The sequence below is a fragment of the Cajanus cajan genome, chromosome 4 (genome assembly GCF_000230855.2).
Source record: "Cajanus cajan strain Asha chromosome 4, NIPB_CcT2T_4, whole genome shotgun sequence".
NCBI classification, from domain to species: domain Eukaryota; kingdom Viridiplantae; phylum Streptophyta; class Magnoliopsida; order Fabales; family Fabaceae; genus Cajanus; species Cajanus cajan.
Genome location: NC_138520.1, coordinates 73,793,223 through 73,810,202, shown reverse-complemented (window position 1 = coordinate 73,810,202; position 16,980 = coordinate 73,793,223). Strand labels below are relative to the sequence as shown.

Below are 16,980 nucleotides of genomic sequence, written 5' to 3'. Positions count from 1 at the left end.
CATTACAAACACTCCTCCAATTTACAACCAGATGATAACACGTAAATTTTCTTCACAACGTGAGATTGTATCTTAAATTAAATTCTAAACAAAAAATATAGATTCCCTAGTTTTAGGTGGGAGTTGAGTTAAACTACTAAAAAAATGGAAAAAAGAAAAGATATACATATATATATATATATATATACCCTTAATCTATTTTTTAAACGACAGCCAAAGCGTGAAAGTGAAACACAGGGCTGAAATTATTAATTAATTAGATGAATAAAAAGGAAAAAGGGATAATAGAATTTCCATTGCGCATTAGAATTATTATTCATCTCCGTGCAGAAATTTCCTGAAGGAGGAGGTTCTGTGTGTTTTCTCGTTCCCTTTCCTTCAAACCATTCCAGATCTCATCCGATCCCTAAAATGTACGGATTCGAAGCTCTCACCTTCAACATTCACGGCGGTTTCCTCGAGGCCATCGTCCGTGGCCACCGCGCCGGCCTCCTCACCACTGCCGATTACAACAACCTCTGCCAATGCGAAACTCTCGACGACATCAAGATGCACCTCTCCGCCACCGAGTACGGCCCTTACCTCCAAAACGGTGCGTTTTCCATTTCTCGCACTTCCTCCTCCATCACCAATCTCAATTTATCATTATCTTTATCATCATTAATTAATCGATAATTGTTTTATCACCAGACTGTTATTGTTATTTTTTTTTTTTTTGAAGATGATATAATATGGATCCTTTTATTGTGTGTGGATTTGAAGTGGAAATGCCTATGAAATATTTCTCGGAAGAATAAAACGTTATGTAGTGTAACCAATTCAAGTACTTGTGAGATTCGTCAAAGCATGTGATCTAGGTTTTTCGTTTAATTTTTCAATGAGTGTTACTTCATGATCCTGTTGATATTCTGAACCTCAGTGAGATCTTGTGTATATTCGTCCGAGGGTTAACTGTTATTGGTGCGCGTTTTGTTTAATTTTCTCTTTCGAATTGAATCTGAATGAAGGTTTTGGGAGAATTTATTTTTTCTAGGTTGCTTCTTGCGTAAATAAGTTAGGAAAAAAAATATTGACTCTGTTGCTTTTGTATTAGTACAATGGTGTTTACTCGATGACAATATGTAATTAAGATTATTGATTGGTCTTTGCTGATGGTGGTGATTTACCTATTGCAGAGCCTTCTCCATTGCATACCACCACAATTGTGGAGAAGTGTACTCTGAAGCTGGTTGATGATTACAAGAATATGCTATGCCAAGCCACAGAACCCTTGTCAACCTTTTTAGAATATATCACGTATGTCATCTTTGACTTTTCTGTTTGGTCTCCTTTTGTATTTACTGATTTACTCTGTCAATGTCGGCTTTATATTGAGAATATTATGTAGGTTGAGCTAGAAGAGACTAAAATTTTAAAGAATATCTTATTAATAGTTAGTTGATTCCTGTGTAAGATCCAAGTAGTCTTAGGTGCTGTAACTGTGTGCAACTGAGCCTATAAGTACGGGCATTAACTCTGACTAATTTTGTTCTGGCTGATGAGTTCTGTGCGGTCCTTTATATTTGACCAAATGTACTGTTATACTGGGTATTCCACAAAAAAAGAGTGAAACTGAAACCAATATACTTTCTGATTTCATCTTGCAGATATGGTCACATGATAGACAATGTTGTTTTGATTGTTACCGGCACCTTGCATGAGAGAGATGTTCAAGAATTACTAGAAAAATGCCATCCCCTGGGCATGTTTGACAGGTAAAATAATTTCTATGTAGTTTTCAATACATTAACTGTAAGCAGATGACTTTTAATTTTCCTATCTCTTTCTGTGGGTTCTCTGCAGTATTGCTACTCTGGCTGTTGCTCAGAATATGCGGGAGCTTTACAGGCTGGTTCTTGTTGACACTCCTCTGGCTCCATACTTCTCTGAGTGCATTACATCAGAGGTCAATCATCTTTCCAATTTTTTGCCTTTTTATTTTCTTTAATTATTCTGTTTGATAGTGTTAAAGATTTTTAGTCCTGTTGCAGAAACTGCAAATAATCTATATCTACGTCCCCTGTAGTTTGTGATAAAAATAATTTCAAAGTTGTGGTACAACATTATTGTGAAATGAATGGAAACTAGGTCTTGGTCCCCATAATGAAGACAACTTTCCCGCAGTATCTTTTTCTGGGTTATATTAGGATGGAAACAATACTTTGAGTTTGATAGTATTGGCATCAATGGCTTTGTTGCATTAGAGTTGATGTAGCTTTATATGTTTCTATGTTACTGCTTTATTTCTTAGATATATGCTCATGATACTTGTCTGAAATTTTGGACTGCTGATCTTATTTTATTGCTGGAATATTCTTTATGAATCTAGGACTTGGATGATATGAACATTGAAATAATGAGGAACACTCTTTACAAGGCATACCTTGAAGACTTCTACAGATTTTGTCAGGTAAAGGGTCTGAAGCTCTTTGTTGTCCGCTAGATATATGTACTCTCTTGTTGCACTTGTTTTTCTTCTTCCCTATTCTTCAATAACTTTTATTTTTTTCTAAACAGAAACTTGGTGGTGCCACAGCTGAGATAATGTCTGACCTTCTAGCTTTTGAGGCTGATAGAAGGGCTGTGAATATTACCATAAACAGGTATATTGTAAGTAAAAGAAAGAGGTTTTGTATAGCCTTTTTGTTTTTCTGGATACTTGCATAACTAGCATCCTTGGTTTTCACTTGTGTAGCATTGGCACCGAGCTTACCAGAGATGACCGTAGAAAATTGTACTCTAATTTTGGTTTGCTGTAAGCTCTTAGCCCTCAGCTATATATTTACATTTGTTTTAATGAAATGTGTCTGTATACTGCTTTGGCATGGTTCATTTGGTATTGACTGACTTATTTTAAACAGATACCCATATGGACATGAGGAACTTGCTGTCTGTGAGGACATTGATCAGGTATGGTTTACATCTAAGTCGTGACATTTTACATTGTTACAATACAAGGTGTTTTTGCTTCTTTCAATTTGTATGTTTCTTAGGCCCTGCTAGATTGTGTTTATTGATAGCCAAGTTTGTACAATGTACTGCTAGTCATGATGTTGTTTTTACTGAAAGATGTATGAGTAATTTGATGTTTTTATGATATTTTTTGTCTTTGGTTAAAACCTTGTTGTATGACTTATGCTACATAAGCACACCAGTTATGGAGATGTTTTTCTCAGGTGTCACTTTGAAGCTTTCCTTTTTACCTCCTATTATCGAGGCATATATGATTTGATTGCTTTTTATTTCATTTGTAATTTTTGCAATTGCCTACATACATGGTTTTGGTTACCAATTTCCAGAGGGTCTTGCGTAGTTGGGTAATTCTTTATTCTTTTCTGTTGGGATCTGTCCTGAAATGGTCAATCATCAAAGCCATTGGTTGTTGTTGCATATTTCTGATTGATGTCTTTTAGTAATGCGTGTTTGGCCTTAAATTTCTTATCTGATTGCTCATGTAGGTTCGTGCTGTTATGGAAAAATACCCACCCTATCAATCTATTTTTGCTAAGCTATCATATGGAGAGAGCCAGATGCTTGACAAGGCATTCTACGAGGAGGAGGTGAAAAGGCTTTGCTTGGCATTTGAGCAACAGGTTTATTTTTTACAGTTCTGAGTATCATAATTTTAGTTCATGTAGTGAAGTAGTTAAATATTCTAATGATTGCTGGATACTTATTTACAAAACTGATGGAGAAATAAAATTGGAAGTCATTGCGCTTGAAGCAATTGATTGGCTTAAATTTAGTTGTTTATTCTTTGTCTAAGATACGGCTTATATTCATTAGTAAGCCTCTCTATTGCAGTTTCATTATGCTGTGTTCTTCGCATATATGAGGTTAAGGGAACAGGAGATCAGGAACTTAATGTGGATTTCAGAATGTGTTGCTCAGAATCAAAAGTCCAGAGTTCATGACAGTGTTGTCTTCATATTTTAGTCGGATTGCTCATTATAGTCTGTATGTTCGTTTGGACAAATTGTATACTTTCTGCATTCTCCGTCTGAGTTGTCGCTTGGTAGGCACTAGACAGCCACTGTTCAGAAGATTGAGATAAAAATAAGTAATCTTATGCTGATAAGATCTTCTGTAGTATGGAAGGAAGATTTTTATAGTCAAATTTTATTGAAATATGTTCAGCTTTAAAGATGTTAAATTCAATTTGTATGTTGTGATTTTTACAGTAAATATCTCTCTATGGAATAAACTTGCTAGTTGTATCTGCGTATTGAGGTGACAAGGTCTTTTTCTTCTGCTGTTACTCGTTATTGGGGTTCACATGAATCGATTGGATTTGAGGCATAATTTTATCCGATCCTAATAAGATAAATCGTAATTGGTTTGGTTTTTCGTTTCCAAGTCTCTAATGCGAACCAATTCAATTGTATTCGGTATGTTTGATTTGAATCGACTATTATATTTATTATTAAAATAATGAAAAAAAAACTATATTAGACAACTGAAAGTGTATATTTTATGTCATTATGCCTAACTGATAAAATATTTATTCATATAAACTTACTTGTCCAGCAAAGTCCAAACTTAGGCTTTGCTTGGCATATGTAAAATGGGTTTATATATTTATCTTCTTAACTATTTCTTTATATATTTAAAATTATATTAGTCTCTTTGATATATTTTTTTTCTTCATGTAATTAAGGTTGAACAATGTGTTTAAAACTATAATTTTCATTAACAGATAATATTGAAAATGAGAATTCATCCATCAATTCAATTGAAAATTTATCATAACGATATTCTTTGCGAAGAAAGTTATGTAATCATACGTGCAAATATGATACTAACTTAAAAATTATGAAGTATAATTTAAAAATATTAAAAATTTTCTCAATCACATTTCTTAGGAATGTATTGCATAAATTGATGTTTTCATTTTTAGAATTAATATATATTTCAAAATTTTATATTTCAATATTAAAAATAAACAATTAAATTTTAATAATTTAAAAAAATTAACAATAGATAATATTTAATAATTAAAAAATAAATATTGATAAATTATATATCAATTGATAAATAAAAAAATAGGAGGAGAAAAAGAAAAAGATAAATGAGAGAAATGAATAAAAAGAGAAAGAGAAGAGATAAAGAAGAAAAAGAGAAGCAAGAAAGGTGAGAGAGAAAGAGAGAGAAAAAAAAAGAGAATATGAGAAGAAGAAGAGATAAATGAGAGAAATGAATAAAAAGAAGAAAAAAAATGAGATAAAGAAGAAAAGAAGAGAGAGAAGTAAGAATGCTGGGAGAGAAAAAAAAGAGAGAATATGATAGAAAGAAACAAGAAAGATGAGAAAAAAAATTTAAGAGTGAAAGAAAAAAAAAAGGAAAGACTAGAAATAAAAAGGAAAAAAAAGTCATGTGAAATCTCAAAGATTTTATTGAGATTGTTTAATGGGTGAATTCCATATAAATTAACTAAAAAGTCTTACAAAATCCAATATTCAAAATAATTTATTAAAATTTCTATACTTTTAAATACTAACAAACTTTTTTTAAGTAAAAAAAAGTCTTAATTAAATATTATTAAATTTTAACGAATTCTTAAAAAAAATATTGATTGTCCTGGTTGAATATTACATAATTTTTTTATAATAAAAAAGTTTTGATTGAATATTACAAAATTTATTTATAATAAAAAAATATTTTAAAATTCATTTAAATCCTAATTCAACATATCCTCTTAAGACTTTACCTTTCTTTATTTATACACAAGTCATGAATCTAATTTAATTTGATCCGATTTAATTATGCTATTAAACCTTAAACAAGTATTTTGATTTATCCGATTTTAAAAATATTCTTTATGATAAAATTTTCTAACTTTTTTCTTAATTTAATAAACTTTGATGACAAAACTCTATAGCATAATTATTAAATATCATACCATTTTTCCATGGCAATTCTTGCTGAAATAGTAGGTCAAGCTTAAAGTAAGAGACGAGAAAGTTATTGGATGATAGTGAAGAAAGTCTAGGATAAAAACTTCCATCTAAGTCGTCGAATTAAATAAAGAGTATCCATGCATTTGTTCATTAAATAAAGAGTATCCATGTATTTCATTAATTGTTATATTAAATTTTTTTTCTTTTGATTTGTAAATTTTTTGCGCTTTTCTCCAAAAACATCATCGGACCGGAAGTGGTATTTGTTCAGCAAAAATATGTAATGTTTCTTCTCTTTTTATATTTTATCTCATTTTTCTCTTTTGTCGTTTATCTCAGAAATTGATTTTAATTTTCGTTAACTAATGTGCTAATTAAATTGACCATTGGTGCTCATTTCGATGACTAAATTGATGTATTATTACTCTAAGAACAGAGACAAAATGAACCAAGGACAACTAAAAAATCAGTCCAAGTAAACACGCAAAGTTGACTTAACGATTAACGTAAACAGACCGGGACCCATTCTTTTCTTACCCAAAGTGCACGATACTCTTTCTGATTTCAATTTCATAATTAAACATTTTCATTATTAATAAAACTCAATGCTTGTGACTAGACATTTATTCACAGATAGTCAATTAATTGAGTACAAATACCACTTAGTGCATGTCATTTTTTACGTGAACATTTCAGCTTATAAATTATTAGAATATATATACAATGGGGTTTCCATGGTCTTTTGCTCTGTCAATTCATATTCTATTGCTTTATTCACTGTTATCATTCACAGTTACTAATTGTCTTCATTTCGTTCCACTTGCAAGATGTCATGAAGATGAAAGCTATGCTTTGTTGCAATTTAAGGAAAGATTTGTTATTAACAAGTCTTCTTCTTATGATCCTTTCAGTTATCCTAAAATTGCATCTTGGAATGCATCCACAGATTGCTGCTCATGGGATGGAATTCAATGTGATAACCACACAGGTCATGTCATTACCGTTGATCTTAGAAGCAGCCTTATCTATGGTACAATGGATGCTAGCACCCTCTTTCACCTCAAACACCTTCAAAACCTTGATCTTTCGGATAATCACTTCAATCACTCTCAAATCCCATCCAGAATTGGTGAGGTTTCACAGTTAAGGTATCTGAACCTTTCTCTATCTGAATTTTTGTGGTGAAATCCCACAACAAGTTTCACATTTGTGTAAGTTGTTGTCTCTTGATCTATGCAGTGCATTTTATTCTCCAGATGTACTCAACCTTTTGAGTTTCAAAATAACCTCTCTAACAAGCTTAATTCAAAACTCAACTAATCTTAAAGTACTCCGTCTTGATTATGTGACCATTTCCTCGTCTGTACCTAATATTTTCACAAATATTACATCTTTCCAACAACTATCTCTTTACCATTGTGAACTATATGGAGAATTTCCAGCTGAAATATTCCATCTTCCAAACTTGAAAATTCTGGATCTGGGACATAACCAAAACCTCACTGGTAAATTTCCTGATTTTCATTCAAGTGCAAAAATAATGGGGTTACAAGTCGCTTACACTAGTTTCTATGGCACACTGCCTGCTTCCATTGGAAATCTCAAGTCTTTGAATACGTTCTCAATTTCATCTAGCAATTTTTCAGGGTCCATTCCTTCTTCATTCAGAAATCTCACTGAGCTTACATTTCTAAATATTGAATACAACAACTTCAAGGGTTGTCTTTCTTCATTCTTGGTAAATCTTACCAAATTACAGACCGTGAGAGTTGGTTATAATGAATTTACTACTGACACCATCTCATGGATTTGTAAGCTCTCAGAAATAATTGATTTGGAACTAGGCTTGATAAATATTGGCAACGAGATTCCATTTTGTTTTGCAAATTTCACCCAACTATCTATATTATCCCTATCTCACAGCAATTTAAGCGGACAAATTCCATCTTGGATAATGAACCTAACTAATTTAGCTTACATGGATCTTATAGAAAATAATCTTCAGGGTGAAGTTCCAAACTCTCTCTTCAAACTTGAGAACCTAGAAATTCTTTATCTTACCAATAATTTGTTGGAGGGAGAATTAGAGCTTGACAAGTTTCTAATGCTCAAAATGCTAAATTTGGTTGGATTATCTTCAAATAAATTGTCAATAATCAGTGGAAAAAAACCATCGAATGCAAGCCTTTCTCGAATTCAAGTGTTAGGTTTGGGTTCATGCAATTTGAATGAGTTTCCACATTTGCTCCAGGACTTGACTGAGCTGTCATCCCTTTACATGCCAGAAAATAATATCAATTCATTCCCCAGTTGGATGTGGAGAAAAACAAGTCTTCAGAGGTTAGGTGTTGCATACAACTCATTGATAGGAAAAATATCCCCACTGATATGCAATTTGAAATCTCTTGTACAACTTGATTTATCATTTAACAACTTAACTGGCATAGTTCCCTCGTGTTTGGGAAGTTCGATCCAATCTCTACAAACTGTATTGCTGAATGGAAACAAATTGACTGGCCCCATTCCTCAAACATATATGACAACAAGTGATCTGAGAATGATAGATTTAAGCAATAACAATCTGCAAGGTCAACTGCCAAGAGCATTGGTCAATTGTAGAATGCTAGAGGTTATTGATGTCAGCCATAATCAAATCAATGATTCATTTCCTTGTTGGTTGGGAACACTTCCTTAGTTGAAGTTATTGCTTTAAGTGATAATCATTTGTATGGATCTATAGAGTGCCCCGGAACATTCACATTTCCCAAACTGCACATCATTAATCTTTCTCGCAATCAGTTCTCTGGAATTTTGCCTGCAAAAACAATTCAGAATTGGAAATCCATGAAATCCTTCAATAAGAGTCAATTACAGTATGAGAATTATAAGTTCCTTAATTTGTTGGGAAGGTTCGGTTGGGATTATGATGATAATAGTTATTCATTTACATTGCTTAACAAAGGGACGGTCCTGGTTTATCAACACCTCCAAGATTTTTACTACTTGATAGCCATTGATCTTTCAAGTAATAAATTCTGTGGGGAGATTCCAGATGTTATGGGAGACTTAACAGGCCTTGTTTTGCTCAACCTTTCCAACAACATGCTCAGTGGCAACATTCCTTCTTCCTTAGGGAACCTTTCAAACATTGAAGGATTGGACCTCTCTCTCAATAATTTATCAGGAAAAATTCCCCTACATTGACAGAACTAACCTTTCTGTCATACTTAAATGTGTCCTTTAACAACCTCTCAGGTCCTATACCACAAACTAAGCAGTTTGCAACATTCGATGGTAGTTCATTTGAGGGTAACCAAGGACTGTGTGGGAATCAATTATTAAAGAAATGTGAGGATCATGGAGGGTCACCATTTTCTCCACCTTCAGCCTCTAATGATGATCAAGATTCGGGCTTTATTGGTGAATTTGAGTGGAAAGTGGCTCTGATTGGGTATGGCAGTGGACTTATTGCAGGAGTGGCGTTAGGAAGAGCTTTCGGACAGGAAGTACTTCTATGGCTTAAAAGGCTCGTTTGAGTTGATTGGTATATAGGGAAGAAGAATTCGCATTTCTTTGAGAATCTAAGAGTGTGTTTAGTTTTCTGTTTGTGAAAAATAAAAGGTTTAAATATATTTTTAGTCTTTTAAATTGAAGATAAATTTATTTTTAGTCCTTAAAATTTAAAATTGCTGTTTTTAGTCCTTATAATTTTCAAAAATCTTGTTTTAGTCTCTTAGGTCACCAATAACATATTTAAAAGTGACTAATTAAGACAGTTATGAAATATCAATCAAATTTAATGTGATATTTTTACTAATAAAAATACTAATAGGTAGATTTTATACAATAATGTTTGATAAATTTCTTAACAAAATTTGAATATAAGGACTAAAATAAGATTTTTTGAAATTACAAGGACTAAAAACAACAATTTTAAATTTGAGAGACCAAAAACAAATTTACCCTAAATTTGAGGGACTAAAAACATATTTAACCCAAGATAAAATTACGTTCAATTCGAAGCTTCCTTTCATATATTTCTTCATTTAATTATCTAAGAATGAATGCTACCAATCAAATGAACATACCTATCATCAATGTCAAAAAGCTTGTAAATATTTGTTTTATGCATAAAAGCTAGTAAGTATTTACATTGTATACATTGCTAGTAGAATAATTTTTTTAATCATTCTGGGAAAATAAAATTGCTTCATAATTTTGTATGTAAAATTAAGATTTTGTGATATGCATATTATACTTTAATTAGATTTGAAAATTTTAAAAAGTATAATTTAAAATAATAAAATAACACATATATGATTAACTTAAATAAATATCTAAGTTGAAAAAATATAAGTAACTTGTATAAGGAAAAGGTATAATTTGAAAATATTTGACATTTAAGAAAAAACAAAAAAAGTCTCGTATCCTCTCTATCTATCTATTAATCTCTCTCTATATATATATATAATTTTTAATATTTTAGATTAAAATATAAATAAATAAAAATAAACTTATATATCATAATATTTTTTTATTATAAATTTAAAATGTAATTTGTATATTAAAAATATTTATTATAAATTTTAATTATAATATATTTTATATATTTAAAATTATTTATTTATTCCAAGTTTTAAAAATACTAGTTAATATAGAAACTTCTTAATGTAAAAGAAAGTTTGAAAATAATTAATAATTTAAAAGTATAACAAAAAAAAAGAGTAAATAATGGTAAAAAAAATACGTATCAAATAGGAAATTAGGATTTGAATAAAATGTCCTTTTTTTTATTATGATAATATAGAATGTCTTGTTGTGAAAGAAAAAAAAATGAAAATAATTAATAATTTAAAATTTATAAAACGTGATGGTAAAGTGATGTTATAAAATGAAGATAGTAAAAAATAAGTTCATTCGAGGTAACCAAGGTAATCCATTATTCAAGAAGTGTGTTAGTGTGAGTATGATTAAGGGTCACCATTTGCTCCACCTTCTGCCTCTGATGATGATGATGATGATAGACTAGGATTTTTTTGTTGAATTTGAGTGGAAAGTGATACTGATTGGGTATGGGGGCATACTTCTTGTGGGAGTGGCGTTACGAAGCACTTTCATGTGTTTGTTGAGAAATGAGAAGGAAATAAGATAATTTTCAGAATATCACTTTCTTGTGGAAATCTCTTTCCTCTGTATTTGTGGTTTTCATTGTTATCATTTCTTTTAAGTTATTGTAATTGCAGAGTGCGCATTGTTACAATGTGTTTATGCAGCTTAGCTTCTGTCTTCTTTTTTTTGTTTGCTTCCGTGACTACATTGTACTTTTCCTCTATGTAGTTTGCTCTAATTCACAATTGAAATACAATGATAATTAATTACATGACACAAAAAGGTAATAGCTAGTGTTTAACTAAGTAGGTTGAGAAAATAATGTAAAAATCATGAATAAGCACTACAGAGCTTTCTGTCTGGGGTCAACTTTATCCTTGAATACTCCAGCCACTTGTAACATCTACTGCCACGGATACTATACGAAGTTCAATTTAACAATGTCTATTGGAAAAGTTATTCAACTACTAGTATTTCTAAAATTGAATAGCTAATCGACAGATGAGCCTGCTCAAGTTGCACATATTAAAAGAATACATATACACTACTGTTACAAAGTTTACACACATAAAAGCTAGTTTCAATGCTTAACCAGAACATGTACGCATGTATAGCAAACTAAATTGCAGTTTAGAAAAACAGTTACAATTCACCAAAAACGCGACTCACGGTAATAAGAAAAATTAACCATGTTGGGTTGCTGAGAAAATAATGAAGATATATTGTGCAAGCGCAGCAATAGTGCTCTCCATTCGAATGCTGAGCAAAATGGTTGCAGAAAATTATTCAGCTGCATAATGAAAGACATCCTAAAACTTTAACGTGATCCAAGACTCTCTCCTTCCCTTTTAATGTTTGATTTACTTGTTTATACAATATAATGAAAAGCATGTACCGATGCAATTTAAATATTTAATTGTTTACAATAGACCATGATTAAGGACTGCAGCAACCGCAATTAGCCCACATCAGCCTTCAACCACACTTGTGCAATAACAACCAAAACCACAATTTAAAACCTTTCTTGAAGCGTATCATGAGGGAATTACTTTCTGTTAAGCAGGAACTTGTTAACTATGATTTCCATGTACATATTCTGGCTGCTATCATGCCTGTTCTTTTAACAACTATCATTATTCTCTTGTCCAAAAATTGAAAGTAATTGAGATCAAGACAAATTAAGCGCAAAATCTACATAATCTAAGTTCAAAATATTGAGTGCAGGTCTCTTTCTTGCAACTCCAAGTTGTATCTATTGGGATCACAGACAAATGGGATATCACCAATGTTATCATAAAAGATTCCACCCAGTTCATCATCACTGGCTATTTGTGGTTGTTGATCCTTTGTGACTTCGCCATCACCTTCATCTCCAGATACAATTGAATTCTTTTCAACCAATTCTCTAAATAACGAAGAGCGGAGAAGAAGGCTAAGTGCAGTGGGAGAAGATGACTTATTGCTTGAGAATTGGTAAGTTTTGCTTCCAAAATTTCCAGGCCTTATAGGGGAACTCAGAGAATCTGGACTGAAAAAACTGCTGTAAAGGGCCAAAGACTTTGACTCTTCTGTTAGAGCATAGCTAGATGGGGATGACACCTTTTGAGACTCTAGTAGTACTGCATGTGATTCAAGTTTTGCTTCTGGGGTGCTTCCTCCCGAAGGCTTTAACCATTTTATGTAAGTGCTCAAATCAAAGTTTGTTACAGCATGAATCCCTCTGTACTCAATGGCTGCTATGTCATAAGCACGTGCAGCTTCCTCTTGGGTGCCTATGTTGGTTAACAAAATATGCTACTCAGATGCTAATTAATGAAAGAAGCATAACTATATCTTTGTTTTGAGTGTGTTTGTGACTAAACCGATGGCTTGTGGAGATTTAACTTACTGTAGGTTCCAAGGTAGAGATATTTGTTTCCAAATACCCTTCCTATCCTTGCTTCCCATCTACCATTGTGGTGGTGCCTGCAAAAAAATCACCACATTTTAGTGATTTATCTTCACAAGCAACAATTCATTAGTCAATTAGTGTCATAAAGTCTATTTGGATACAACTTTAGGAGAGCTTTTGAGAACTTCTCTACTAAAGATAAAGAGTTTTTTTTTTTTTTTTTTAATAGAGAACCTCTGAAAAACTCTCAAGTTTTTTTCCAAACAGGCTTATATTCAACAGAGGTATCCACCTTGCAACCCCCCTATACTTTGATACACCTCTTGAAAAGCCACTGCTCTTTCTGCAAAATCAATTTCAAAATAACAAAAGTCAGAAAAGTCATTCTGATGGAGTGATCATGGAAGTGTACCAAAACCTGTATATATAATATCAAATTCTATACAACTTAATCTGCTGCAAATCAAACACTACTATTACTATCTCTTATGAAAAATGAAACTGCAGCTACATTCTTGCACCTTGTCAACGTGTCCAAGAGAACAAAATCACAAGTATTTACCTCCTTAAAGTGGCCAAATACTCCTCTTTGGTCATGGTCTGCATTATTTCTATCTCTTTCTCGTAATCTGATATCTGTTCAAATTATAAGAAGCATTAGATAAATCATCTGTCTCTAACCTAAAATGTATTTTGTTATTTCGTAGGTAATATATAATTACTATCATATCTTACCGGAAAATTGGTGAAAGTTGATGTTCCCCAATACTTAAGTGCAGCTAAATCATATGCTCTGGCAGCAGATTCCTCTTCATCATAAGCCCCTGCGATATTTGAAAGATAACTTCTTGTCATCTTATTCTTTAGTGATAGAATGATTAAACCAAAATCATGCTTTTCATAATTAGGCTACTCACCAAGATAAACTGTTAATTAATCCCAATTCCGGTTCAAGTTCCAAAATGAAAGGATGCACATCAAAACATGTTAGTATGTTTGCAAGGACAAGTGAATAAGAAAAGGTAGGCAATAGAGTCGTTGATGCTAAAACCAAAAAGTAGAAACTCTACCTTGCTTCCCTTTCTTCTTTTGTGTTATGTTCCAAGAGAGTTTGTCCCACAAATGAGCTTCAAATCGACCCGTCCATCTATGTCTGTTTACAGTTTAGTTTTGATTAGCAAATAAAACATAAGCCTAAAGTAGTTAGCTAGCGCTCAAGGTCTATTTGAAACTATAGAACAAAGAAACTCCTTCTTATATAACCTGCTAACACCACGAAATTTTGAGCTTCTCTTTGTAGTGCTTATAGTAGAATTTTCACCAACTTCTTGTGTTAGCTTCTGCTGGTGTTTATCATTACCACTGGTTGCTGCTGCTGCAGCAACCTCTCTTCGCCGTCTCTTGACACAACGTGTTGCTTGTAACTCACCTTCTGGCATGGACATTTGGCTCCTCCCAAGACTCACTTCAATATTCTCTTTCATCATTGCCATTTCTTGTATTATGATGTTCTAAATGTTTGGTATAGATTCTTCTTTTCTTTTCCTTCTCAACTGGACTTAGCTTGATGCAGTGTGTGTGAGGAGGATATGTGTTGTTCTTATAATTTGCATGGTTGATTTGGCCTTATTATGTTTTTGTATTCATTGTAAGCTACAAGATTGAAGTTACAAACAAGGAGGGCGATAATTACGGGAAATTAGAGGACAGGTTTGTGTTGTCCTATTGCCAGCTCAAAGTTCACGAGTCTTAAATTTGCTTCTTGAGAATTCTAATTTCTAACCTCCCCATGTACATTGATATACTATAATAAGAACTCCTCTTCCGAAATGATAGTGATGTACAAAAATTTCAAATTCACAATCACATTTTCATTGGTAGTAGGACTCATACGAACTAAACTTTAAGAAGAGACATTGATATACTATGATAAAATAAGTGTGAAGTGTGTGAACATAGTTTGTTAGCAACCTTCGGGTTGGTTATAATCATTCACTTTTGTAGTTACCGCGATAAATGCAAAGCAGGTCAATATACTTTAAGCTTTCACAAACCAAATTTTCTTAATATATTTATTCAGTTTTGACCAGGATTACCAAATAGTAGCGTTAGGTTGACAAATTGCTGCCATAATGGGGGTTTGTTCCTGTAAGGAAACCAATATCCCATCAAGCTGGTGAATTGAAGTTGTTTGTCTTTGTTTGCTCTTGCATTATTTTTCTTTGACAATCCTAATTCGTTTGTAACCAACATTTTACAATTAACTTGAAATTATGAATTCCAGTCTTAAAATAATGATGATGAAAATAAGCACCTGTGATGCTTATGACTGGTAATAACTTAATTACCCATGCCCTTAATTACCTTCACCAAAATAATTACCTTTATTAGTTTTAAATTTTATTTTATTTTTTATAATTGAAGTTCAAATTAAAATCTAATTATTTTGGGGATTTTAATTATTGTAAAAAAAATTGTCATAGTAGTTGAAATTTTGTTTGGACCATTTGCAAAATTGATTATGAAATAATATGATTAATGTTTTGATATTTTTATTCTAAAATCAATTCAGTAGTAAAATTTAGTATAATATAAAAGTTTAAATAAAATCTTAATTATTATTTCAACCTAATTCTAAATTATCTGATGTGAATAAAGAAATGCAACTAATGTATATTCTTGGACAAGGAAAAATAGTCCTTAAAGTGATAATAGTGCATGCTTGGTAGCATGGTGAGTTGAACTCAAGTAACTTTCTCAAACAACAAAGACTTTTGTTAATGAATTTTACCATAATTTTGCATACATCATGATTTTCTTTACCACCCCAATTCAAAGAAAGTATACAGAAGCCAAACAATTTTGTAATTAAGCATTGCAAGTTTGACTTGTCGCTGACATACATGATACTAGATCCAGAATGTTTTCTTCAATTTTGTTGTGACTTGTGAGCAATACAGCTTAAAGGAAAACGAAAGGTGGACTGTTGTTTAACAATAAAAGACAACATGAATACTTGAATAGAAAGGTTTATGCTTTTGTGCATTATAGTATTTTCCTTGGATTCATCACTGTCCAGTTGGAATCTTTCTTGGTGCAGGAAGAATTTGCTTACCCCACGGTATCTAAAATTTACGGGGTTTCCAATGACAAAAACCTCATATAATGTTCATTTACCTTGTCGCTATTAATTTATTTAATGAGTTGTTGGTATACAATTCATTATATTATTATCAAATAGTGTATTACTATATTATTTAATTAGTTTTATAATTTATTAAAATGCTATATTTCTTAAATAATATAAATATACAATAATACATTATTAAACATATACATTTAATTTATTATACTGGTAAAATATATAAATTAAATTCTACTTGTTGAGAGTTGAAAACTTGCCAACTTTATATATGTCTTTTATTTGCATTTAGGTTGATGTTACGGACTAGTTTATTACACAACAACAAAAATTATTTTTAACGACAATTGTTTAATAGCAATAATTTAATTGCCGCTATTTAATTATATAATAAAAATATTAATGACTAATATATAATAGCCACTAAAAGTGTATTTATATTACATTAAAGTTTACTATTAGCGACAATTATTTATTGAAAAAAACTAGTCTCACATCGATTAGAGATAAGATAATTAAATAGTATATAAGTGAGTAATAACTATCACCTTATAAGTTGATTTATAGGATTGAGTTAGACTCTTAATTCACCATAATAAATTAATATCAAATCACTCACTATTACCAAATGCAATAGTGCTATAAAACAATTAGAGAACAACTTTCACCTTATAAATCTCACATCTCTTAAGAGATAAAACAATTAAAAAAATATATAAATAGAAGACAACCCTCATCTTACAAATCTCACATCGACTAGAGATAAAAAAAAAGAGTATATAAGTTATGAATTTAGAAAAGAAAATTATAAGAATAAATTATTTAAAGTTTTACTAGCAAAAGATAAAAGTCACTAAATGGATGGAAAGGAGACAATTGAAAAAATAACTTTTAATAGCCTT

General features: G+C 31.5%; 3 protein-coding genes across 3 annotated transcripts; 2 read left to right on the top strand and 1 right to left on the bottom strand.

The window, feature by feature from the left end:
* The first annotated feature begins 248 nt into the window (after nt 1-248).
* Nucleotides 249-4,264, top strand: LOC109797982 (V-type proton ATPase subunit d2). Its single transcript, XM_020358166.3, has 10 exons — nt 249-592; nt 1,176-1,296; nt 1,647-1,754; nt 1,843-1,945; nt 2,369-2,449; nt 2,557-2,642; nt 2,735-2,794; nt 2,901-2,949; nt 3,498-3,632; nt 3,844-4,264. Exons 1-10 carry the CDS (start codon nt 412-414, stop codon nt 3,973-3,975), a joined length of 1,056 nt encoding a protein of 351 aa, XP_020213755.1. The 5' UTR covers nt 249-411; the 3' UTR covers nt 3,976-4,264.
* A 2,221-nt stretch (nt 4,265-6,485) lies between these two features.
* LOC109795909 (receptor-like protein 6) lies at nt 6,486-11,660 on the top strand. Its single transcript, XM_083073032.1, is given in 4 exon segments — nt 6,486-7,105; nt 7,107-8,641; nt 8,644-9,129; nt 9,132-11,660. Coding segments are annotated over 4 exon segments (2,808 nt in total). The 5' UTR covers nt 6,486-6,659; the 3' UTR covers nt 9,473-11,660.
* An 87-nt stretch (nt 11,661-11,747) lies between these two features.
* On the bottom strand, nt 11,748-15,368 carry LOC109797770 (AP2-like ethylene-responsive transcription factor AIL6). The gene is made up of 7 exons (XM_083073033.1): nt 14,200-15,368; nt 14,007-14,089; nt 13,672-13,760; nt 13,499-13,572; nt 13,229-13,279; nt 12,934-13,010; nt 11,748-12,817 (listed from the first exon to the last, which is right to left on the bottom strand). Exons 1-7 carry the CDS (start codon nt 14,427-14,429, stop codon nt 12,252-12,254), a joined length of 1,170 nt encoding a protein of 389 aa, XP_082929159.1. The 5' UTR covers nt 14,430-15,368; the 3' UTR covers nt 11,748-12,251.
* Nucleotides 15,369-16,980: the final 1,612 nt, after the last annotated feature.

Bases quoted from the DNA above. Each gene is read 5' to 3' on its own strand.
- LOC109797982 (XM_020358166.3), top strand. From the start codon at position 412: ATGTACGGATTCGAAGCTCTCACCTTCAACATTCACGGCGGTTTCCTC. The intron at 1,946-2,368 runs GTCAATCATCTT...TTATGAATCTAG, and splicing joins CTGAGTGCATTACATCAGAG to GACTTGGATGATATGAACAT. The intron at 2,950-3,497 runs GTATGGTTTACA...TTGCTCATGTAG, and splicing joins TCTGTGAGGACATTGATCAG to GTTCGTGCTGTTATGGAAAA.
- LOC109797770 (XM_083073033.1), bottom strand. From the start codon at position 14,429: ATGGCAATGATGAAAGAGAATATTGAAGTGAGTCTTGGGAGGAGCCAA. The intron at 14,090-14,199 runs GTTATATAAGAA...AACTGTAAACAG, and splicing joins AAATTTCGTGGTGTTAGCAG to ACATAGATGGACGGGTCGAT. The intron at 13,011-13,228 runs GTGGATACCTCT...ATTTTTTTGCAG, and splicing joins AAGTATAGGGGGGTTGCAAG to GCACCACCACAATGGTAGAT.